This window comes from Rhipicephalus microplus, chromosome 3, assembly GCF_043290135.1.
Source record: "Rhipicephalus microplus isolate Deutch F79 chromosome 3, USDA_Rmic, whole genome shotgun sequence".
In the NCBI taxonomy this organism is placed as follows: Eukaryota; Metazoa; Arthropoda; class Arachnida; order Ixodida; family Ixodidae; genus Rhipicephalus; species Rhipicephalus microplus.
In genome coordinates, this window is record NC_134702.1 from 31,755,356 (window position 1) to 31,780,166 (window position 24,811).

Genomic DNA, 24,811 nt, shown 5'->3' on the forward strand with positions numbered 1-24,811 from the left:
TAAACTCATTCTTCTACATTGAATACAATTATGAAAACACTTGTCAGTAAACAAAGGCAAAGACACACATGACAACTGTTAACGCAACTATTACAAGGCCAATGCAGCAAAGTTTACCTACTGGGAAGCTTTCGGTCGGTTCTAGGGCATACAATAAACGCAGGGTCCTCCAACCAAGAAGAAAGTGGCCTTTATATTAAACCATCACTTGATGCTTATGCACTATCAGTTTTCGTTTTCCTCTCTGAGAACACTCTCAGCACTGATCATAAGACTAGACTACCAGAAAAAAAAAAAGAAAAAAAATGAAGCCCCGAGAAGCATAGACAGGCAGCTTGAGCAGCTTAAGAACACATAAAACAAAACTGCGATCCAAAAATAGTCCAAAACGTAAATAAGCAACCTAGTGGTTATGACAATTTGGCACTCCTAACACATGCCCATTCGGTGAGCTCAGAAATGGCACCCAGCACAAAGCTAGCATGTGCACATAGAATGACAGGCCATGAAAATCTCTGGGGAACATCATTTGCATAAATGTAGTTTCCTAGCTAACTCACAACTCAGTTATGGCTTCAATAAATTTTGACCCATAATCATATGCACTGACTACAATAATGTTTATTCCGGTCGACTCATGTCCTCTAAGCTACTGTGCTTGATGGCGTGAGTCAAGGAAATAACACTACTGCAAAAAAGACATGTTGTGCAATACAAATTTTGTGCACAAAACTTGATACAACAATTTGCAGTGTCCTTTCCAACAGATAGAAATGCAGCACATGTCATTATGTAGATGTGTGAAGGATTTATAAAATGGCGAAATATACCACGCAGAAATAACTGCATATACTAACGCATTGTTTTGGCTGAAATCAGTGACTGTACTGTGACATGTTATAAAAAAAAGGGTTTAAGTATACTTTACAAACATTTATTATGGCAAAATGACACAAAAGTGCACATATCCTTCACACAATCAAAATTATGGCTCATGCCTCAGCAATCTGTCAAATAAAAGCAAGAAGCAGCACCACAGGACAACGAATTAAGAAACAGTGTAGGAAGTTATGCTGATAAAGTGCAGTGTACAGAAACAAGAACTATAGGTGACTGCGTTGTCACAAGGTCTATAAATATTTGTTATAATATGGTACAATTTATTGCATGCCAAGTGGCAATGAATATGCCAGGCTCATCTCAAGATGACCATTATTTACTGAAAAAATAATTAGGTGCCAAACACAGGTAACAAACGTCCTTATAAAAACCACTACGCTGAAATCAGTCAGATCCTCTTAATACAAAAGCTACTATTGCTGAAATAAAGATGATTTAAAAATATGCAGCAACAATTTAGCAAAATCAGCCCCTACAAGTAAGTAGCATTTGGTCAAGAGAGAACTTAAAACACCTATTAGCCATTGCCGTGATGTACTCATTGTGCTAGGACACAGCGTATACAGTAAAAAATTTGACTAGATGCATAAATGGCAGTAGCAGGAATAAAATTGAGAGACAACTTATTTATAAAAGCAGGAATAAAATAGTACGAGATGGCACCAACTAGGACAAAAAAGTTCCTGTCAATCAATGAGAAAAATCCCACTATAAACTAGTGATCAAGACAGTGAAAACAACAGAGCACAAAATAAAGACTGATGGTTGTTACCCTAACACGTGCAGACATTAGGTGTAGTTAGGCATGTCATGAACTATGTACTGTTCCAAACAATAACAATATTTACTAGATGCAACAACTGCAATTGTATGAAGATAGCAGGTCGACGCAGTAACTTGTCTTGTGGTAATTCATCATCAGAAAAAGAAAGCAACTGCTTAGAGCGAAGATCTTGTGACATGAAAAACATGGCAACTTGAGTAAAATAAAGAATATAATGCACTATAGCATAGCAAATAATGAAAACCTTGCACATTATTTTGAATTTTTGAAAAGGAAGGTAGATGTAAAGGTGATAGTAGCAAAGGCAGTCATATCAGCCTTAAGTAGCATCATGACGCCATATAGCTTATTGCGAGACTGTTAAAGGCACATGTAAAAAAATACTACTCTCATTGTCAGAAACACTGTACCCTTTCACTCAACAGTACTTTCACACCTAGCAACACCTTTTCACATATCCTACAAGTGGTGACACCAGAAAAATGTATAAATTCTCGTCACATGTGAAAAAAGATAACAAGCAACTGTTCCTACACTGAACCTAAACATCCAGAGAGACTTCACAAAAACAGTTTCACTGGGAGCAATTCACTGGAAAACACTGAACCATCAGTTGCCTTCATGAACCTTTCACAGAGTATTATACATTGCAACTGTCACGAAGATTCAAGCATTGAAGCGCAACATATCTTCAACTTCAGATGACTCGTAGAAAATAGAGTAAGAATTTAAAGCTTTCATATCAAATGAACGCAACCTCATAATTGCACTCATGTGTGTAGAAACCAAAGCAGCATTTTTAGGGGTCCACAAAGGAGACCATAATGTACCGTGTTCCTTTCGTGACCGCAAGGCCTTCGTGATAATGTGTCAGGCGTCCGGGGTGCATCAAGCTCCAGCCACGTTTGAGGTCTACGACGCTGCAGTTGTACCTTAGAAAGTGGCAACCACCACCCTGGAATAAGACAGTATACATTAGAGTTTAGGTTAGCATGAAATTTTGCTTTGTTGAGAATCTTGGTTATATAATGCAAGTTACAAAGCACCATTCAGTAAATGTTTTACCATAGGAACTTTTAAAAGAGGCTAAGAAATAGTGGCCTGGGAGATTAAAGATAAGGCAATGACAGGATGATTAACAAGAACATCTTGATATCATCAATGAAGAAGGTAAGAAGAAAAGTAGAAATTATGAAGCGATTGAGGGGAAACACATGCACACTTTTACAACCTATATTTATGCTTACAGACAATCATAAGTCAAGACCATGTGCAGCACGATGGCCATCGATTCAAGCTACAACCAGGCGAGCTGACTTGTGTCCCAAAAATTCAGTGGCACCTACGTCACACATAGCTACTACAGCTTACGCAATCAGCATTACAGATTAGTCTGCCCATGTTATAAGATAGCAGGGATAGAAATAAATGAAATGTGAAGTCAGAGTGTGAGGAGACAGAATACCATCCCATAGCAGGGGTCATCTCTGTTAGCCTGAACCAGCCAAGCTTGGAAGCAGTAACCTTCTCCTGCTTTATCACATATGCCGAGGATCGCAAGCATTCGTATTGCGATTGTTACGATACCTTTGTTAGTTTGTTTTTTCTACATTTTTTATTTTCAGCACAAAGCATTTCTTGCATAAAATGATCTTGCATATGCTTTTCTTGCATAAAATGCACCTTGCATTAAGCAGTATTTCGTTGAAATCACTGCAGCAATGTGATCATATTACTGTTTCGGTTACTTTGGTGTGCTTAGCCTGGCAAAAAGCCGTAAACACTTTTAATTCACCGAGGCTAAAATGATAAGAAAAGTATCGCTGAAATAACAATTGTTATTGCCATACCAAAAACATCACGTATGAATGCAAACAAAACAGACACTCGAAGAAACATGGCGGCATGAATAGGTGAACAGTCATTGAATAGGGAATGCCAATGCAGTCAGTAATTCTAGAAAGGAACTTGTCAGTGACATTTCACCATGACAATAATAATAAAGAAATGTGGCTATCAGCTCTTGCTCAGATGTGAGCATAAATTCTCACAAAACCCATTTTCTCAACAGGACACAGGGAATGTTTTAAAATGGTTAAATATAGCTGTCCAGCCTGCTTTCATCAGCAAAAACCAAAAATATAACACCTAGAGCAGAGCAGTCACTCTGAGATGGATTTTCTGTTAACTATTCAATATAATAGCACTTTCTAAAATTTAGGACATACAGAGTGGATGCTCTAAGTGTGCTTCTGGCTAAAGCACATTGTAACAGCCGAATAACTACAATTGCCAATGAGGGTTTATCAAGTATGGACCAGATCAAGAGGGAATAACACAAACCTGAGCTTCCAAAGAAAGCATATCTCTCCAAATCACTCACCTCATAATCTATATGTGGTCTATTAAGGGCGATATTGATGGTGTATGTCGATGAGTCATGGTGGGGACGAAGGAAGTACTGCTCCTCAGGATGATAGCGAACAACGAAGTTCATGATCGCTTTTGGAGGCTGAAAAGCAGAAAATAGAACTTAAGTGCAAGCAGCAAACATAAAAGATGCAGTTCATGTGATCACTAGAGCTTGAAAACCACCTGGAGAGTCTGGTTGACAAAAAAGTTCACACCACCAATATGAAGGTTTTGAAAAGCCCCATTAGCACACGACAAAGTTATAAACAAAGAAATGTTTCAAGTGTCTCAGCTGTCACTAGAAAGAAGTATTTATGAACTCTAAGCATAGATTTTATGCACAGGGGGCTTATTAAGATGAAGCCTCCTCTTGGGCATGAATATATTCAGACAGCCATACCAAATTCTTCCCAAAGCATGACCTGTTATGAATACCTATAGGTATGTGAAAACGATTTTCACGGTAAGAAAGACAATGCAGTCTTCATGAGTGTTGTCTGAGAGACAGTGTGCATAGTGTGCAAACTGTCATTTCACAGGGCTCTAGTGGTCATAACTGAAGATGCTTCATAAACACATTTGATGTTTGGTTTGATGCAATGGGTGTTTAGTCTATAATTTAACAAAAAAGCTTTCTTACTTCTCTGTTGTAAATGAGCTTGAGTAAGTAGAAAAAACAAAAAATATGCAATAAAAGCTGTGAAGCTATAAAAGGAGGAACCTAAATACCCTTCTTAATTCATTCAAATCACGAATGTTCTAATAAGGATACAAAGATTGAGTAGCGTAGAGATAAGCATTTTTGTGGTGTTACAAGTAACAGTAAACCAGCCAACCTGTGAGCTTAAACTTTCAGGGACAAATCAAATGGGGGGAACAGGCAATAGAATGCTATTTTTGAAGCAAATCTTGCACTCAGTACTCATTTTATGGAGTGCACATACATACTCTATTAAGGCAATTTACTTGTAGAAGCACCACACGAGCAGCAGCAAATCTGAAGCACATAAACTCACAAAGCACATGTTTTTGTTTTTAGATGCCATGTTCCTATCAGCAACAATGAGATTGATAATTTAGTGTAATGACAAGGCTTATAAAAGATATGTTATGTAGGTAATATAATCATAGACAAAACATCTCCATTTCAGACACTTTTAGTAGTTCAGCTTAAAGTACAGCAATATCTGCTTTGATTTTGAGAGAAGTGTTCAAGCACAAGGCTATAAATGCTTCTTATATTGCCAATTTGTAGCAATTTTCATTAGGAACTTTTAGTCAGAATTTCAAACTCATTGAATTCAATTGAAATTTCATTCATATTGATGTAGGTGTTCTCAAAAAGTAGTTCTGCATTTACATATATTTGGCATCGTAATTATAATTTACCCCAAGCAAGGAAATATCCTGTGCATATACGTAAATAAATATAGACTGATAAAACACTCTTTCCACATTAGTACTTACTCATGTAACATATAGGAAAGCTCTGTTTCTGCCTTATAAGTTCTATTTATAAAAAAGAGCGAAAAATGTCACAATTCTGGCATAAGACCGAAGCAATGAATGTTATAGCAACACACTGGGCTGTTCTACAATATAAGGCTAGGATATTTAGGAACCATACGAAATGTAGTGAAGATGGTCGATTGTGGTTGAATTGACAGTGTTGCATTAACCACAACATCTAAAGAGGTGTTGTTGTGAATAGTTGACTGCATGATGTACAACAGGAAGCAAAGTCGAAGTTCAACATCGAGAAATGCCACAAGTCACTAGTTTTCATGTCGAAGTACATTAACATTGAAGTCTACAGTGACTATCACCGGCACATCCTGTAGACACACCGCACCGAAGTTGTGCAGCAAGAAGTTCATGACGCCAGTCAGCAAGGTTACTGGTGAGATGTACACTGTTGAAACGACGAAGCGGTGCAATGTTTTAATGGCAAATCACCACAATTTATCTGGGGCAGTGAGTTCAGTTTGTCCTTATAAAGTGATAGTGGCAGCACCCAGTTCGATGGGAAGAGAATTCACAGGCACGACAAGACCAGCAACTTGATGTGAGCAATTTTTGCTGTTGTTCAGAATGAAAGTGGAGACAGAGAAGTTTTGGAATGTCCCTTTCATCCAACTGCATGTGCTCCAGTGAACCCATCCCTCCTTTGATAAAGCCATGGAACCTGTACAGGCTTTGTTCAAGAATGTTTAAGTTCATTCACAGGAGGCATGTGTTAAATGGTGTATATACATAGCTCGCTGTAAGTGAGATCGACAGTATGAGTGACGTGGTACAGTTGGTTAATGCAGCACACTGAGGAGTGAGGTGTCACTGGTTCCAAACTCCAGTTGGTGCCTTGAAAAAATTTTTTTTTCCTGGTTAATTTTCCTCTCTGCCTTTTATAGCTTTACACAAACATATGTGGGACATGACAGCGACGAAAAAAATAACACAAAAGTGTCCATATTATTGCTATCGCAATAATATTTATGCCATTTTTTAAAACTCATTTGTGGAGCCTTCTTAGAGCGAACGCAAAAATGAAGTGTGCGTAAGATTACATGTTTATATGGCTTAATAGCATGCAGAAATGTTTTCTTCGCAAGTGTAGATCATGAACTCTTTAATGTGAGAAGCTACTCACATCATGGAAGTACCCCAGGAAAACTTTTTCTTGCACAGGTCTGATGTACTCTCTGAGAAAATAGAGCCAGTGCTGTTCTAAGCCAACTTGGTTCATGTGGATGTCCCTGGTTGGGACGTTTTCATAGCCACCAGCAAGACGTTCATCCTGCAAAGTTTCACCAGAAGACACAGTGAGAGGAATATACACAAGACTTGAGCAGAAAAATATGTTTGGCAACACTACAAATTTAGTACAACCTTTTCATTTTCAAAGGAACTTATGAGTGGTCATACTACACTGTGTGAATTCATTATTTCAACCATAGTTAACTCTTCCCACATTTGCTGGTAATAGAAAATAATTAAATTCTGAAACTCACTCTTAACACACAGCCATACAATTCAGATTATGCTCAATGTCCTACACAATAGAATAAAGAATAATTAAACTAGCGAACTTTTCAATCTCACTTTCTACTTACCCAAGTGTGGTGATTCTGTGGAAATTTTTTTTTAATTCTTTGATTAAGTTTTAAATTTGCAACATGTCCTCAATTTCGTTCATGTGTTTGTATGGTCTTTTCCTATTGAAACGGCCAGAGAAACCTCCTGTAACCTCAGGAGGAAGATAAAGAAATGCATATGCATATTTTCACGGTGCCGAAACGTGCTGAAAAACATTCTTACTTCATTTGTGCCACTGGACCACTTTCCGAAATTTTCCATTATCTGAATCAGATGCTCACAGAAGATCTCGGAGACCACTGGGAACCAGTACACATCTGGACAAGGCTGAAATGTTTGGAAATATTGCCAGAATAAGCATACTTTGCAACTAAAGAGCAGTCACTACAATATAACAAAGATTGAAATCATTCTGCAAAATCTTCATTACTGTACAATGGGCCTCATTTTACGACATCATTCCTGTTATGCTATCTGCATAAACGAAAGAAATCCTTAGTCTAACTGATATCATGCAGTCGTGCGCATGCTGTAAGCATTCTTACATCTCCTTTTCTAAATGTTTTCAATATGACAAATCCTGAACAAGACCATTCCTACTCTTCGCACACTATATTTTCATTATGCATGGAATCCATACTTTTCTGCCATATGAGTTTTTAAGCTAGGAAAAGAGTGCAGAGGTATGTTATTTCAACCTCAATCACTCATCACTAAGGTAATATCCAATATATCTGCACACAGTGCACTGGACAATGTTTATTGTCTTTGTACATTTGTTTGTTTTTTGACTGATTTTTTCTACAATCAATTTGAAGTCTTGAAAATATGTGAAATATATCAGACAAATAGAAATAAATAACAAATAGCAACAGGTGTTTTCTTGAACCTCACCATATCAACTTTGTAGCTGGGATCAAGAACTTTGGTGTAATTTTCATGAAGGTAACGTCGTTCCCAGTCCTGGAAAGAAACATGTGTGCACTCAACAGGAAAATATGAAATACTGGTCATGGTAATGGTAAACTGCAGAACATATTAAATGCTCTGACAATTCATAAATTGTTATTGTTCTAACTGGTAAGCTCTGATGTAGTTTCGAGGTTACCAAAACATTATCATAATTGTCACACGTATTACATTAACAACTACAATATGCAAAGACTTGGAAGAATTGGCTAGCTGTAGACTGATGCACTAAATCAAGGAAATAAATGCTAATGAACTTTATGCTGAATTTAAGAAGTCAATGGTAAATTCCAGGTCAGTCTTAACAGCTTGTCTGCACAGTTATATTGACAGCAATCTAACATTTTGGAAAAATCAACACATAGCTACAGCAGCACGGGTGTATGGCATACACTAATTTCAATGTAACAGAAATTTTAGCAACTAAAAAGCCTCAAAATGACAGTACCAAAAGAAGTAATACAAAAAATGTCCCCACCTTTCCGGAGGGAATCGTGAGGAAATGCGAATGCATTTCTTGCGCCGAGAGGGGGCACCGTTGCCATCAGACATTCACCTTCACCCATAGAGTTTCCCAAAATTAACTAGAGGGCACTCTGGCGCTGCGATCGTTCAGCGACCATGGGAATGATGGGTAGTACACATATTTGCCTAGTCTTTGTACTTGCGGGCGGCGTATCGTACTTGCGGCTTCGTTTATTGCTGGTTACGGTTTTGTTTTGAAAGAAAGAATGAACCCTTTTGAACTTAGGGACTTGATTCGAAATAGTAAGCTTAAAAGAACAAGGTTGTGAAGCGCAAACGGTGAACATTTGCTAATTTATGATTTCGCGAAAAAACAACTCCAAGCCACACGAACATACACGGAGCCAGAAGCAGGCCAGAAGTACGAAAATTAGACAAATGTGTGTGCTACCCATCATTCTCATGCTCGCTGAAGCGCCGTGTGTTGTAGCTCCCATAGACACTAGCGCCAGAGTTCCCTCTAGTAAGTATTGTGGGAAACTCTATGCCTTCACCGACTTCAGCCATCGCCACGAGAGGGGCCCAGCCAGCGAACGGTCGAGAGTGAAGCGCGAGTGGACGGGAGAGCGGGGCGCAGAGAGGAGAGAGAGCGAACGGCGAGAAGAGCGGCGAAGCACTGTACCTGCCCTCTCTTACACTCTCTCGCACCACATTCTCCGCTTGCTAGGGGCAAGGATAAGCGCGCACGCCCGCAGCTATTGCTATGGGAGAGGGAGTGAGAGATAACACCTGCCGGCGCGCGGCTGTCGGATGACTGACATAACCCGTCTAAGAAATGCATTCGCATTTGAAATGTTTTGCCATAATTGGAGTGATCACCCCAACCTCTAGAAAAATACTATGTGAGCAGTTCCGAACTTAAAGTAGTATTCATAATGAAGCTTCAGCTTATATTAAGTCGTCACCATTATTGCTTCTAAAAACGTAGTTACATACCTTTTGATTGCTGTAGATTTCATAGAAGTCTGGATTTTTGTGCCTAATGTCAAACGTCTCGGCGTTTATGAGGTGACCGTAGTTGTCCATGTTTGTCATGAACATAAATGTACCCTAAAATAGAAAAGAAAGGTCCAACAATTCACCACGTGAATAATACCAACTAAACGACATGTACAGCAGGCAAAGCATGTGAAACCACGGTCGGACTGGAGATACGAGCGGACGTCCCTTCTTTTTTTTTTTTTTTTGAAGGAACACCCTTCAGCTTCCCCAGCCCCGCAATGGCTAAACTTAGTTTTGACAACACAACGATGCCTCGGCTCTCGGAAAACGTTAAGAAAGAAACATGCAGCTAGCATTCAGTGAGTGGGTTCATCCGCATGGCACTGCTGTCCTGCAGAAAAACTCGCTTGTCGTTTCTCTACCTCGTCTATCAAAGTTGCTTCTCAGTTCAATTTCATTTCCCTTGATCTCATAATTGGTCCGCTTCAACCAAAAACTACAAACAAACGCCACCATTGTTTCCTTGCCTTCATAAACTGCTGCCCTAATACGTTCGTGCCTAATAGGAAAGGCACCCTTTATCATCTATTTTCCGTCTCTCGTTCATCACAACCCCAGTAGGCGCTTCAGCTGGGATGTATTCATACTATTTTAGGGTACACGGCTCAAACCCAAGGAAGCACGAGTCAAGTTTTAAAGGGGTACAGACACAAACATTCCGATATGTCTGTTTTTCCTGCAATGTGTTGCTGCAGGCCTATTAGTCAGAAGACGGCACATCGCTTACTACAGCACGCGAAAAGTAATTGATTACAGTCAGTTCATTACCAACCAGTCTCACTTTCTCTTTGGCAGAGATCCGAGAGTGACAAGCCGCGGCGTGTTTTTAACGGCATCCAGCGTTCGAAACGGCCAACATAACTCTGTCACAATTCGGCACTGCATGCACGCACAGTCTGCTCGCGTTCTTTCCCGTGCGATTGTGCCGCGCGAGTTCATTACAGTCATCGTCGCCATCTGGTGGTAACGACTTTCATGAGGCTTTCACGTGTTTACCGCGGCCACCGACTCGCGAGCAGCCACCGCATGTCAGCTTGCTGGAGCGAGCGCGGAAATGGCGACCATGATGTCATCATCCAGCTGGGCATCTCGGAGCTCGGCTGCACTGCAGCCGTAGCGAGAGTTTGGGGTCACTTCGTAAGATATAAACATCACGAGATTCGGCGTATAGCACTGCATGGTGCACGTGAACTTTATACGTATAAATCACCTTCCAAGTTGTACTGTCTACTGAGATTTGGTATATCCCATACGCACCTTTGGTGAAATAGATTCTGCAGGCAACGCTAACCACAAAATTTCACGTCAGTATTCCTTCATTATTTAATAATAAAGAGTAATTGCGCGGCAGCAACCAGTTGGATGTAACGGAATCGTACAGTATACGTCTATGCGGTAATCAAAGGATGCTGCGAAAGCCTATGACGTCATGTGGATGCAGTGAGCGAATTTCGAAATTGCGTCACCAGTTGAAAAGGAGAGCAGAGAATATTGACCAGTACCCGCCATCATGTACTATAATGGCACTCGACCACACACCCACAGTTTGCGGGAGCGACCTTAATAGAATGTCCCTCAGTGCTAACTAAAGGTCTGCAGTAAGGATGCCGTCCGGCCATGTGCAGCATGGTTATTATTCACCGCTACAGCACTCAATTTTGCAGCAACAGTGGTGTCACGACGAATCCCAGACACTGTGAGAGTTGATTTTACGTGGAACAACGACGACAGATTATCCCGCACAAACTTCAGTTGCCGGCGACAAGTGTACTTAAAAAAAAAAAAAAAGACTAGGAGAAAACGAAAACGATGCCATCGTTACGTCGAAAATATGTTCAATTAACTGCGTTTCAACAACCGGATTGGTTCCTGCGTTCTGTAGGGGCAGCCTAATCTAAGAGCTCCCGGCATCATTTACATGATTTTAACGGCTCAAGCACAATCTCCTAACGATGACCTTGTGTACTGTGCTTGAGCGGCTCTTTCAAACTTAAGAATGCGGTGACGGTTACACGTGTTCGTAGTTCGCTTTATAAAAGCAGAACTGAAAATTCGTTCAACCTGGTAGGATTTCCGGGTGCGAACACAAAGCAGCAAGTTCTCGCCCAGCACAAAGACGAGAGTTCAGCAAACCTGAGCGCAGCTAGGCAACTGCAAGAGCTGCAGTACGCAGTGCACACCATTTTAATGTAAACTCAAGCAACTTCGTATCCCTTACTTTTTGTTATTATTTTTGAACTGACCGAAGAGAAGTTTCCCGAATATCTAAGAAAACTGAACCACAAATTGCCCCTCTCTCTCTCTCTCTCTACGATTAAACTGACTCCTATTACACTTCCACTACCATTAAACCCGAGCATTTCAAACTTCGTGCTCGCTTGAGAAGTAGGCTGCTTCGGTTCCTACAGCCCATCAATAATGTAGTCCCAAACTTATTACTGGAACATACAATCAATCGTTTCAGTCGGTGGTGTCGGGAGCAAAACGCAATTGTCTTCGCCAAGGCGCTATATGTTTTTGCTATTACAAACGTCTGGCCAATGCAATTTCGCGCGCTGCAATATGAAGCCGTCATATTTTTATAGCAAGACGTCGTTTACGTATCGGGAAATATGGTGTTTTTTTTTCTTTCTTTCTTATCTTCCCACTAGGCGATCGAACTTTCGATTAGACAATGAAAACAAACAAGCGGCCGACGCTTTCTGTAGATTGGGTAGAGAATACAAGGCGCTCCGCACGACACTAGAAGATAAAATATCGCGCGCACAATGGACAGGCGACGTTAGGTTTTTTGTTGGACACTCAGTATACTGAAAGGAATGAAATACGAAGAAAGAGAGAGAGCGAGACAGCCTCCATATATAGAGTTACGGCAGGCTTAAATGAATAAAAAATGTATGAAAAGGAGTCAAAACCCAAGAACAGAGAGAAAAGGAGATACGATTTGAGTCGATAAAGGGATTGCAAAAGGAAGAAACAGAAAAGATTGAAAAAAAAAATAGGGACGGAGGAGAACCGGGCGTTCATAAACGTACCTTGTCGCGTATGTTCTTGCAGAAGGCCATGTCGGGATCCAGAAGACCGTTGATGAAGGATGGGAATTTCTCGCGCGACTTGACCAGCGAACCATTGATCAGGTACGCCCCGTTCACGAAAGGCACGTTCCATATGCCCCTGCACAGAACGAAAGAGGAGATGGTTAAAATAAAGGAAACGTCGTGACGGCGAACTTCTCTTCAAGTAAACAGTAACGATGGAGGGGTCCGACAGAGAGGTTGGACGCTGGAAGTGAGCTTTCGTGTACGCTAGGTGAAAGAAAGAAAGAAAGAAAGGAAGAAAGGAAGAAAGGAAGAAAGGAAGAAAGAAAGAAAGTCGTTAATCGAAAGACGGTAAGCGGACAAAGGCATCAGTGTGTAGAACAAGACCCGCGGGTGCTGGCACAATCGGTTCCGCATTGAGAACGAGACAGAGAAAAGAAAACAAGAAGAAATAAAGAGGCAGGTTGAGAGAGGCGTGCAGACGGTGGAAGGGAAGAAGGTCGTATCGGAGGAACACTAAATGTTATCGTTTTCCTCGAGCAAGAGTTTCCTTTCTGTTCAAAAAGTAAATGGTGGGAGCTTGGGAGAGAAAGAAAGAGAGAGAGGTGCCGCGAACGACCAGTGAAAGACGACGCGCTAATTACACGTTGTTTGGGCTCTCGCACATTCGCACGGCCCAATTGCTTTCGAGCAGTCGCGAGAAATGAACTCGAGGCAGCGAATTTGCGACGTGCGCTGGAAAGGACGTGTGATTATTATTGTTTCTTTTTATCGTTATTATATCAATCGTAGCACGACCGAGGCGACAGCGAACACGGAAAAAAGTGAAAAAACATTCCGCAGATTCGGTGCACGTATGAATTGGAAGTTGCAGTTTCTCGCGCTAAGGATAAGAGAAAACGCGATCTCCACGACGTGGTAAAATATTTTTGTCCGCCTCTATGTGTTTCTTTACGGGAATATGAATCAAACATCACTGCCCCTGGACTAGATTGAAAATATAAATACCCAAAATAAAACAACGGATGAATATGAGTAACAAAAGTAAGCGGTGGGATATTGTGAAAGTTCGAACGGTGCGTAGCTGGCTGTGGAGACAACAACAGAGTGTTTTATTAGCGCCGGTTCATGGTACGATAACCACGGTAGTACCGCACCTCAGTGGCCAGTACGTAGCTTTTGCAGGCGTTTAGGTATAGCGCAAGTAAAATCACTGTTAAGGGTATATAGCATGATGAGATTATTAAAACGTTTAAAAGAGGTCTTGAAGACTAAAAAAAAAAAAAAGACGCGAACACCACGAAGGTGGCATGTTATCGTACTTAGCGTATGGGGATACCGACGTTGTCCGCCGCGATGGAGCAGTGGACGAGATACTCGGCTGCTGACCCGGTCACGGGTTAGATCGCGGCCGCGGCTGTAAGATTTCGATGGAGGCAGAATGGCACATAACCATGTACTGTGCGATGTGCAGTGCACGTCGAAGAATACCAAATGGTCGAAATTTCCGAAGCCCTCTACTGTAGCGTCTCTCATTCTCATAGCTTCAGTTTAACATGTAAAAACCGTCGATGTTAGTATTATAACACCGGCGTAGTCGAAACACGCCAATAGTAACGCACATGTGACGTCATCTGAATAGCGTCTGCCTGCAACGTTGCGGAATCCCGGCGAGAAAGCTGCGCGTTATCAGCGTACACGTCTATAAGCTACTGTAAAAGTTGCTCTAAAAATCGCGCGTTTAATACTATGCCATAGTTTTAAATGTAGCGCGACTGAGGTATAAGAAGAAGAAAAAAAAAAAAAAACACCGCACCATCACTCAAACACGCACGCGTGCACTCATCAACGTACAGACACGCACGCAAATACATCGTTCAGCGGAACGAGGAGGTCCACAAATAACGATCTCGTTGCCACGACATCTGTTAACGTTAAGAAGCACACGCAAGAAAAAATCCAAGTTGGCACAAGACGTACAGCGCGTAGCTCAAACGTTGCAGTGCTAAGAACTGCCGTTAAAGAGAAGACAAAAAGAAGCAAGGTGAAATGGGGAGCGAGCATCGAAGCTTACGCAGGCAGAAACAAGTATACGCTCGGCTGAATGTCACAGCTGTTTTGTTTTTTTAAGAGGGGCAAATCAAAGAAATTAAAAGCCCGCACCGTTAGAGTGCTAGGTCGGGAGTAACTAATGGCTCGTGTAGCGGTGGCGCCCGCTATACCCACGCCTCCTTCAAACTCCCTCGAGTCAAACGGTTCGCTTGTTCCACGTCAGCTCACCGCGTCTCCCCTTCCCCTTACCTCCCACACCTTTTTTTTTTTTTTGTTTTCGTCTTCATTTCCGCAGTTACTCGGTCGGGTCTTTCGCTTTGCAGCGCGGATAAAAGATTGCGCCGTCCGCGGTCTTACCGTACGTTTTCACTGAACACTTTTCCTTGCGCTTGCTTTCGCGAAACAATCAGACGCAAGACAGAGATGGATCTAACTCTAACGGCTTCGGGAAGAAAGAGGCATAAAAAGCGAATGAAAACGCTCCTTGAAGCCTTGTTCGCGCGAAGCTCGGCCCTCTCCGTACGCCTAGCGTTCAATGACATGTTCAAGTGATTTCGCTCGGACGCACGCACAAACATGTGTGCGATTCCGGATAGTCTGGCTAATAATTCTCGGCGAAATCGCGCCGGACCTCAGCCGCGCACGCACACTCCCGAAATAAGGAACTTTGAAACGCACTCCGTATCCCACAGAACGAAGTGGCGGACTCGGACTCCGGATTACGTTGACAAATGCGCGTATTTCGCTCGTGGAAGACGAGAAAAGGCTTCGCTGCAAATGGCGATAAAATATTAAAAAAAATGTTCTGTGTGAACGTCGATCGGAGAAAAAAACCCCAAACAGTGTAGTGTTCTGCGCAGATAGGTTCTTTAGGAACGGCTTTGTCAAAATATGTATATAAAAAAGAAAGACATTAAAACGAACGAAGACACAGCGGACTCACAATTTACGCCGCAGTAGAAACATCGGCAAAAGACGCCTTCCAAGGCTCTATGCCATTTCGTTGCGAGTATATAGCAACAGTGAGACGTTCGAAACAATACAACAAAAGCCTACAGAATACAGTGCGGCGGCCGGTTTTGGGTAGGAATGTGCTATCGCATACGTAGCCATAGGCGCTTGTCAAATCGACCTACGCTACTGGCCTGTCACTGAGACTAAACGCAATAGCTGGCCGGTGACGTGATTTCTTCTGAGCCAAAGAAGTTACTTCAGCGAGGGGCGAAAGGAATAGACGCAAGCGCCAACTTGCAACTGAAGTTTTGTGTTTCGGACTCATTTACACCGAGAACCGTGTGCCCGCCAACCGGTTTCCAGAAATCACGACAGCCTTAAGTGATAAGTAGACAAGATAAAGGCACCGGCTGCTTTGAAAACTCGACCAGAATATTTCACTTGTCACCTACGCGTTCTACGCCTAGGTAGCACAAACCTTTTTTGGACAGGACAGTAGAACGAACGTTAGCACACAAAAAATTGTGCTATCCAGCTACAAAATGCGTCAGTTTGATTGATATGTGGGGTTTAACGTTTCAAAACCACTATATGGTTATGAGAGACGCTGTAGTGGAGGGCTCCGGAAATTTCGACCACTTGGGTTTCTTTAACGTGAACCCAAATCTGAGCATGCGCACACGGGCCTACAACATATCCGCTTCCATCGGAAATGCAGCCGGGATTCGAACCCGCGACCTGCGGGTCAGCAGCCGAGTACCTTAGCCACTAGAACACCACGGCGGGGCACAACATGCATCAGTGTCGAGTAAAATGTTATGTACGGGTTTCCATTTTGCAATGCAATAGGTGCGTTGATCTTGTTAGCTGACTATCACGTTAGAGTATAGAAAAGCCATAGTATATATGGACGGTTAGTCGGTTGCATACATTCGACACTTGCGACGCGCTCTTTGAACACGAAGAAATTTTTAGATGTCATGATTTTGCACGAACTAAAATAAGGACGCACGTCCTGGAATAAGATGTAAGAGGGGATAAAATTTTGTTCAGCTGTAGCTCGGGTCACTCTAAGCTTGTGAAAAGAAGTGTCGCGTATGCGTGCATGTTAAACACCTGCCAAAAGTCGTGTGACTTCATGGTAGCACGAAGTTTGATGAAGCAATTGAACAGACTCGGGGACAGCGCTTACCCTGTCGGCTTGACCACTTTCCTGCCTGAGAGGCTCTTAAAAAGTCTCAGCAAGAAGCATAGAACGGAAGTAGGACCAAAGGAGATATCGAAAGAGGAACCTATAGTTATCTCCTACGTCCAGGGTTATTCCGCGAAGACTGAAAAAAAAAATCGCAAGTAGGGGCATCTCCATGACCTTCACGGTACCTAACAAACCGATTTCATTGTGTCACCAAGTTGACGGCTGCAATCACAGGGAAAAGCATTCATGATTTGTTAAGGCTCTTATCAAGTCTGTAGCGTGCGAAAAGGCTGTTGTGTTCCTTTATCGTGCGGAAAACAGTACATTGGGCAAACCGGTAGGTGCCTTGACTGACGTTTACGCAAGCATAATTGCAACAATAAGCACATTGGTCACACTGGTAACCCATTGCGCCTGCTGCAATGGGTTACATTGCGCCTGCAATGGGTCAGCGACATCTCGATAACGTCACAGTTGCATCACGATCTAAAGACAGGAGGCCAACAAAAAATATTGAAGCTTTCACAACGCGCAAGTTTGGCAAATATATGTGTGTTATTGCGCCATCGATACATTTGACCGGCAATGAAGTTTCTTTTTTACGTGTGAATTTAGATAGTTGACAAGGCTAGAATTGATGATACGACGCAGATGCTTGCTCTGCCGTCGTAAATAAATATTCCGTATGAAGTTTGCGTTTGTTGCATTCATTTCATCACCTTTGTAAATAAGCTTTTTTTTTTGCTTTCGCTACGAAGAAATTACGGCAACTATAGGCCGCGAGCATGCACACTGATAACTAGCGTATCGTTGAAGTACCCTTTCCAAAAAAATAAGGGAGAGACAAAGCTGCTGTTTTCTATTACTCCTGCGCCGTGTAAACCAGTGGTGTAGCAAGGGGGTAGACCGCCGGTCCCGTCGGCCCCCCTCCTGAGAAATTGTTGTCGCCATGGCATACATAACGCAAAACGACCATTTGTCTGGCCCACCTCCGCTTCAGAATAGAGTGACCATCCTTTCCTTCAAAAAAAAAAAAAAAAAGAAATCTGCCTACGCCCCTGCTTTGCTGTGCCGTGCTTTTCGCCGACGTACTCGACGGAGCCGTGCCAAAAACGAATTGCATTTACCGAGTCATTGGAATTTTTTTCATGCTTCATTCGCACCTGATCGAATGTCTTTTCTCCGTCGCTTATACGCAGCTGTCGGAATCTGAGCTCATCTGAGTTTCTATTCGAAGGTAAGGCAACCTCAGGCGCTTACCACACAGCTTTTGCACCACGGCGAAGACGGCTGAACTATTCGTCCTGACACTTCACCGAAGTCTTCATGGCGTGGCTCCAATGGCCCCAAATAACGTATACGGCAATGAATAAAACTTAACCGGAGCCTGCTTTGCGTTCTCACGCTTCAATTTTGGCGATTGCTGCACCGAAATGCGGCTCAATTAAACGTCACATCAAATAGAGATTGCAACAACAACAAAAAAGGAAAAACTGTTCAACTTAATATTGCGCAGGGGCACACACAAGGGACAAGGCACTAGACATGGCGGCACAGAAAACCCGGAAGCAGTGCCTTCCCGGCATGCCAAGCGAGAGTGGTATGATATACGAAGGGTTGCACGCGGACGAGTACCACCTGAACGACACAGCCAACAACAGCACGCACTTTTCCTTTTCCGTCCTCGCGCTTGTTATCCGATAGGCAACAGCTGTCTTCGTCTGACTATGCCACAGCTATTAAAATAATGGAATTAATCATGGAAGAGACACCCATAAAAATCCGCCAATTACACACTATTGGCACGGCCGCTGGATAAAAAAAAAAAAAACATTCTTTTTTATCAAGCGGTCGTACTATACTGGTGCCTTTTGCGATCAGCAGATAAAGAGGAAGCGGATCGTACGACTTCTTTCGATGACGTCCGGTACTCGGAGATTACGCGCAACTTTAACGACATCTGTGGATACGCACTTACAATATGGCTCTCCTACATCGTGTCCCGGCGGCGGCGGCCGCATTTCAATCGAGGAGAAGTACTATAAAGGCCTGTCTGCTTAGAGTTCGGTGCACGTTACAGAACTCCGGGCGGTCGAAACCTCCGGAACGTCCATCGCAATCATATCGCGGTTTGCTAACGTAAAAACGCAATAGTTATTATTACTCGCTCTTGTAATCAGTTCACATGGGAAGGGGGACAGGCTGAAACAGTAACAGAATTGAGTCGCATGCCTGCTCGCCCTACGTACCTTTGTTAAGAAAGGAAATCGCGGATCCTGCTTTAATAGCACGCGTAAAATGAGCTTGGTTTCCTGGCAGTTGCAGTGTATACAAAAGAACCAGATCGAAGGTAATGAAATGGACACTTGCGAGTTTAGCGCTGTCTCGGCTCCTCTTCTTGTATGTCGTCTTCCCTTTTTTCTAAGTCGCAATAATTCACGTTGCTGTTAAAAAAAAAAACGCCAACTCAGCCTAATGACAGCATCTATAGAGCTTGCTATACGGCTGTTTATCAGGGACGCATAACAAGGTAAAAAAACTATGCTGTCTGCGCCGACTGCAAAACTGCATCTTACATCGCACCTTAATGTTTGGAAACCTTTCCGTAGCTGCGCGCAATATATATACGCCGCATCCATACAGAGCCGAACATTCCGTCTGTTTTCATGAAAGTGCAATGTCCCGCTGAAATCCTGCTGTTGCCGGTTCACCCCCCCCCCCCCCCTCTCCTCGGGACAATATGCTCGAAAAGCCGCTCTGAAGTATTTTGAAAGCATCCAAGCTGAACTGTCGGCTGCGTGGACAGACGTGAAACTACCTCCTCTTAACATCAACATTTTACAAGAAATATTGGCTTTCTTGACAAGACGCGAAGCAGCAGAAGGTTCTCTCAGACGAGAGTTTCGCGAAGAACCTTGAACAAAGCGCCAGAAAGCCCTTCCGCTTCAACGAAAAGTAGTCAACTTCCTTCAATGGTGTGTTCTCACAACATGCACGAGGAGCGCGCTGTGTAGGCACCAAAGTAACGCGCAAATTAGATAAAATTTCCCGGAAAGGCCGCCTTACAAACGACTAAAGTTCCATCGAACTTCTTGACTGTTTCCGATCGGCCAAGCACGACTTACTGCAAACACACGCGCGGAAAGAAGCTCTCGTAATCTTCTCGACGTACAACGCCAGGCTTGTCGCCGCAGACTGTTAAAATAAACGTGGCGCCAAAGCATATGCGAGACCACAAAAAGGTCCTCCTACGGACCAGAGAGAACACGCGCTACCTGCTATATTATTTCCGTATTTTTAAAATTTTTTGAGCAAAGAAATCTTCACCGCACCCCTTGAAAGGAAGGAATAGGTTGATTGATATGCGGGTTTAACGTCCCAAAACCACCGTATGGTTATGAGAGACGCCGTAGTGGAGGGCTCCGGAAATTTCGACCACCTGGGGTTCTTTACCGTGCACCCAAATCTGAGCACACGGGCCTACAACATTTCCGCCTCCATTTAAAAACGCACCCGCCGCAGCCGAAAGGAGAGAATGGGGACGAATGAGAAAAAAAATATGGACAGACCATAAAGGGCGGCAATGCAGAAAAAGACAGGGAAAAAGAGCCGACAGAAGCTGCACGACCCGGAGTGAATCAAAGGATAAAATTTAATCAAGGCACCGCTGCGCATGTATATGCTACAGGCCCGGTCCTGTCGCGCCTGGAATGCAACAGTTGGCGGAGCGCACGAAGGCACCCGCTGAATTGACTGCCCGTAGCCGGTTTTCTTCCTCTCCACATCTGGCCAATTATGCGCAACCCTTTCCTCCCTCCGCTCTTCTCACGCGCGCACAACTCGGTTAACGGCCTAACTGGCGCGATAAACTCGTTAAAACTGCTCACAAAGGGCGCCGCGGCGTCGTTACTGGGCAACGTCGTTTTTATACTGACAGACCTGCTCTTTCTCGCCCCTCTCTGCGAACAGCCGCCGTTTCCATAGCTACAAAGCCTAAGAGGAATACGAAGAAGCAGCCGAATGAAAACTGGAAACCCGTTTCTTTTTCCTTCGGTGGCGTTGCTTTTTTTCCGAGCCAATTTTTGCGCCCCGGGTTGTCGTATCAGGCGGAAGAATGGAGAAGCAAAAGAAAGTACAGAATCAGGGAGTACGCATCCAATCCAATGGAATTCCCTGCCTGCATCAATAACAAGCATCAATGAACCCATTCAATTTAAGAATGTCCTTAAAACAATGATTACCTAATTACCCCCTGTATGTTTGTTGAACAGTTTATTTGTATTGCTTTGTGCCTTCACCATGTAATAAAAATAAAATTAGTGTTATCATTTACTTTATTATGATGTGAGTTGTTAGGAGTAATAATCCTTGTACCCCAATTAGTGACAACATTTTTATGCCATTTGCTTTGTATTCCTTGTTTTTTTTTCATTGTTGGGCATGCCCTTCCCCTCTGAAATGTACTGTGTACCCTGAGGGTAAAATAAATAAAAAATGAAGAAAGGGAGGCGCGGTTGCGCCACTGCGAAGTGTGTGCAAGGGACGCGGGAGTTGTTGGACAATCGTTGGAGAAGCAAAAAAAAAAAGTGCGAGCTCGTAACGAGGACACAAAGCACGAGAACGGCGAGTCTGGCACAAACGTACCGCAATATATAAAAAAAATCGCGAACGTCGAAATAAAGATAGACACTGAGGGATGATTGTAACGTAGGTCGTAGTAGTTCGGTAGAACGAGACCCCAGGGATCTCACCATCTTCTGACATACACACACGTACGGGCGGACGTATTTCACAAACTAAAAGAACAGGACGACCGAGCGTCGGGACAGCGCGCTATACGACGTTCCACAGTCACTGTCCAGCCTAAACAATAAACATGCTTGAAGCCGTACGTTTATTTTTCCTTTTGACATTACCTCCCGATCTTAGCAAACAAGATGTCGAATAGTAGAGACAATATAATAATATGTCCGCCCGTGGTGTGCATGTTCTCCCGTTATCCGGCCGCATAACATGCCAGACGAAAGATATGAGAGGATGGAGAAGGAACGGGAATGTCTAAATGGAGATAGATAACAGATGTCAGAGGTGAAGCTGGAGAAAAGTACGCAACAGAAAAGAAAAAAAAATCAGAAGCAAGAAAAGCGGGTTGGGTTCTTGGTTTTCTTTTATGAAACACTTCTTATTTGTCCGTCTTGACATGAAAAAAAAAAAAAACCTTCCAGACAGAGAACGGGGGCGAGACGGAAGAATAGCGAGCACAGGAAAAAGATTACGACACGCAATTTGTGGGCAGACCAAAATAAACAGATAAATCTATAACAACGATGAACAAACACAAAAGCGGAGATGGTGCTCACGTATTAATCTCCCTTTTCGCTTATCATAGTTTAGTAAGACAGCGTCGTCAAACACGACACACACACATACAAAAATTCTTGATATTTTCGGCCATTGAAGTACTCCGGCATGTCTATAACGTGTCCAATAACGAAGCATGCCCTAAGTATACTACAACGCTAATGACAAAAGAAATGAATCAAGACAGAGTGCGGCCGTTTCGGTTATTGGGTATAAAAGTAAGCATTGAGAACTCACCCATCGAAACAGGGCCAGCAGGCCGTAGGGGAATAGAGCAAACAAATTGAGGCGAACAAGCCAGCCATGACCGAAACGCGCGGGAACAGGCGCCTCCCGCTCTCTCTCTCTCATACACCGAATCAGCGCTCTCCCTTTATCACTTTCAGTGGACCGCTCCTCCTACGCTTCGACATGCACCACCGGTAGCACCGAGGAGATACCCTCCCGCTCCTCCTACGTGTTCATCCTATCTCTCTTTTAAGGCTCCTATCATGCCCGCAGCGCTACTGGCAGCAGCAGCAGCAGCGCGCGTTTTTAGCCTAAAGTGCGGGGCTAACAAGTCCGCGGCGGCGGCCCTACACCGAAAGGCTTTTCGAGACCTCGTGTAGTGCGCTCCTCATCTCCCCACTGCCTCCTTCCTCCTGCTTCCACTGGTGGCCGCCGCTCCATTCGATTAAGGCCGAGCGAGCCGCTCTGCTCCTTGTATTCACCGCTGCTTTTTGTTTGCTCATCCCTACACTCCTACCGCCATCCCGAGACTTCCTTTTCCGAGCCTTGCGAGCCTTAGGCTTCGCAGTTGCGTGCATTGCACAGCGGAAACAAAAAACTAAACCACCCAAACAAAGAAAGCCGACAACCAGTTCCAAAAGGTCGGCGAAGGTACAGAGCTTGTAACAAAACTCTCATCTCCATATCCGTAAACGCGATAACCTTGTCACGTGTCTCAGACACTAGACGCGTTCCAACGTCCCTACACATTAGAGATGCAGCCAACGTTCAAGAGAAAAGCCACAAGACGCTTTTTTAGGGGACAAGACAGCCGGCTTTAACACCTGTTTTCACCTCATTCGTCCCCCTAACCACACTCCACCAGTGGCAAGAGGCGCTGAAAAGCCGGCACAGTGCATTTAGCGCGACGCGAGGTGCACCGAGTAACGCTGGTGAGCTACCGTGACAAAGGTAAGCCGGACATAAGGCGATAAACTAGTCTTGTTCAATGACGTACTTAACCATTTTACCGTTCCAAACAGACGCGCTCAGAAAGACAACAGACAAACAGACTCACAAATTCAGTTTCAAACACACACCTGAGGCAAAGGCAGGGAGTATAAGCTGACGATAAACAAATGGTTTGAGTTACAGTAGGAGATAATACAAGATGAAAACAGCAGTGGATACATAAAGCAACATAAGTCAACCATGTGAAAGTTGAGAATGTATGCACGTTGTTGAGCCCATGTAGAAAAAAAGTCACAGCTCTGCCACAAAGGCGAAGCAATGAAGGCGATAGCAACAAATTGAAAGGTCACGCGCAGAATGGAAAGCAGATCGAAACGTGCCCTGCGTTTCTCACGCACAAATGACGCACGAAACGTACTCACAGGTGCGGATGCACGCGAATAAGCGTCTCATTTGTTACTTCGCTGTGTCTGAAAAGCGCGAGCTTATCGCGAAAGTAGACTGCAATGATTGCAGTGTGCGCCCGGTAACTACAGTAGAATCGTTTCAGGTAAAGCCCGAGGGAAGCCAAGACGTACGATCCTCCCCTTCTTGCCACGGCGAGATAAGGGCGCGCGAGGGAGCATCGCTCCCCTTCTCTAAGCCGGGCAAAGTACGCGTAGGAGATTAGGCCGTTCGAACAGTTAAGGACGTGCTCCGAAGTGGCTTAGTGATTAACACCTCGCTTTCACGACGCAGAGGTCTCACGTTCGATTCCGCGCACCGGAGTGTTTTTTTTCTTTCTTGCATATTCATATATATATATGGACAGGTATACGATACGGTGAGCGACGCCGGCGGCAAAATCCAGCCGAGACTGTCCATATAATTGTTGCCGTAATAAAAAGAACAACAACAAAAAAGAAACCTACTTGTAGACTAATAGAAATAAAGAATAGGGTACAATTTCTAACATGGCAGATAGACCGTTCTAAAGGATCTCCGTGATCCTCCCAAAGACTGAAGTTGCGTTGCTTTCAGGGCGCTCTGCTAACACAAGCGTCCTCCCCCCCCCCTTTTTTTTCTCTATACTTGAACGAAAATCTATCGCATGCAGCTAACTTCACTGTACAGCACAGGTATACCGCGTAACAGGTAGACTATTTCTTTTTTTTCTTCTTCTTCTTCTTGTTTTGGGAAGCCTACTCATGACTGCAGTTTTCGATCAACCCGGTGTTCGTGTTGGCGCAGAGATTAACCTCTGCACCAACACGAACACGCAGAACGAGTACCCGATAGACCTCGGAGGCGTCGTCGCCAAGGGTGATTTCCTACTGCTGTGGGGTGGACCGAAGGATTGGTGGGAGG

General features: G+C 43.5%; 1 protein-coding gene across 2 annotated transcripts in view; it reads right to left on the reverse strand.

Annotated features, from left to right (window-relative positions):
* Positions 1-2,349: 2,349 nt before the first annotated feature.
* Positions 2,350-24,811, reverse strand: part of Plod (procollagen lysyl hydroxylase) — a 150,099-nt gene continuing 127,637 nt past the window's right edge. For both annotated transcript variants that reach the window (XM_037428350.2, XM_037428339.2), the window contains 7 exons: positions 12,721-12,859; positions 9,620-9,733; positions 8,084-8,152; positions 7,412-7,516; positions 6,744-6,890; positions 4,068-4,196; positions 2,350-2,639 (listed from right to left, as the gene is read on the reverse strand). In XM_037428350.2, the coding sequence (XP_037284247.2) occupies positions 2,484-2,639; positions 4,068-4,196; positions 6,744-6,890; positions 7,412-7,516; positions 8,084-8,152; positions 9,620-9,733; positions 12,721-12,859 (859 nt within the window). In that variant the 3' untranslated portion in view covers positions 2,350-2,483. The remainder of the gene's footprint in view (positions 2,640-4,067; positions 4,197-6,743; positions 6,891-7,411; positions 7,517-8,083; positions 8,153-9,619; positions 9,734-12,720; positions 12,860-24,811) is intronic.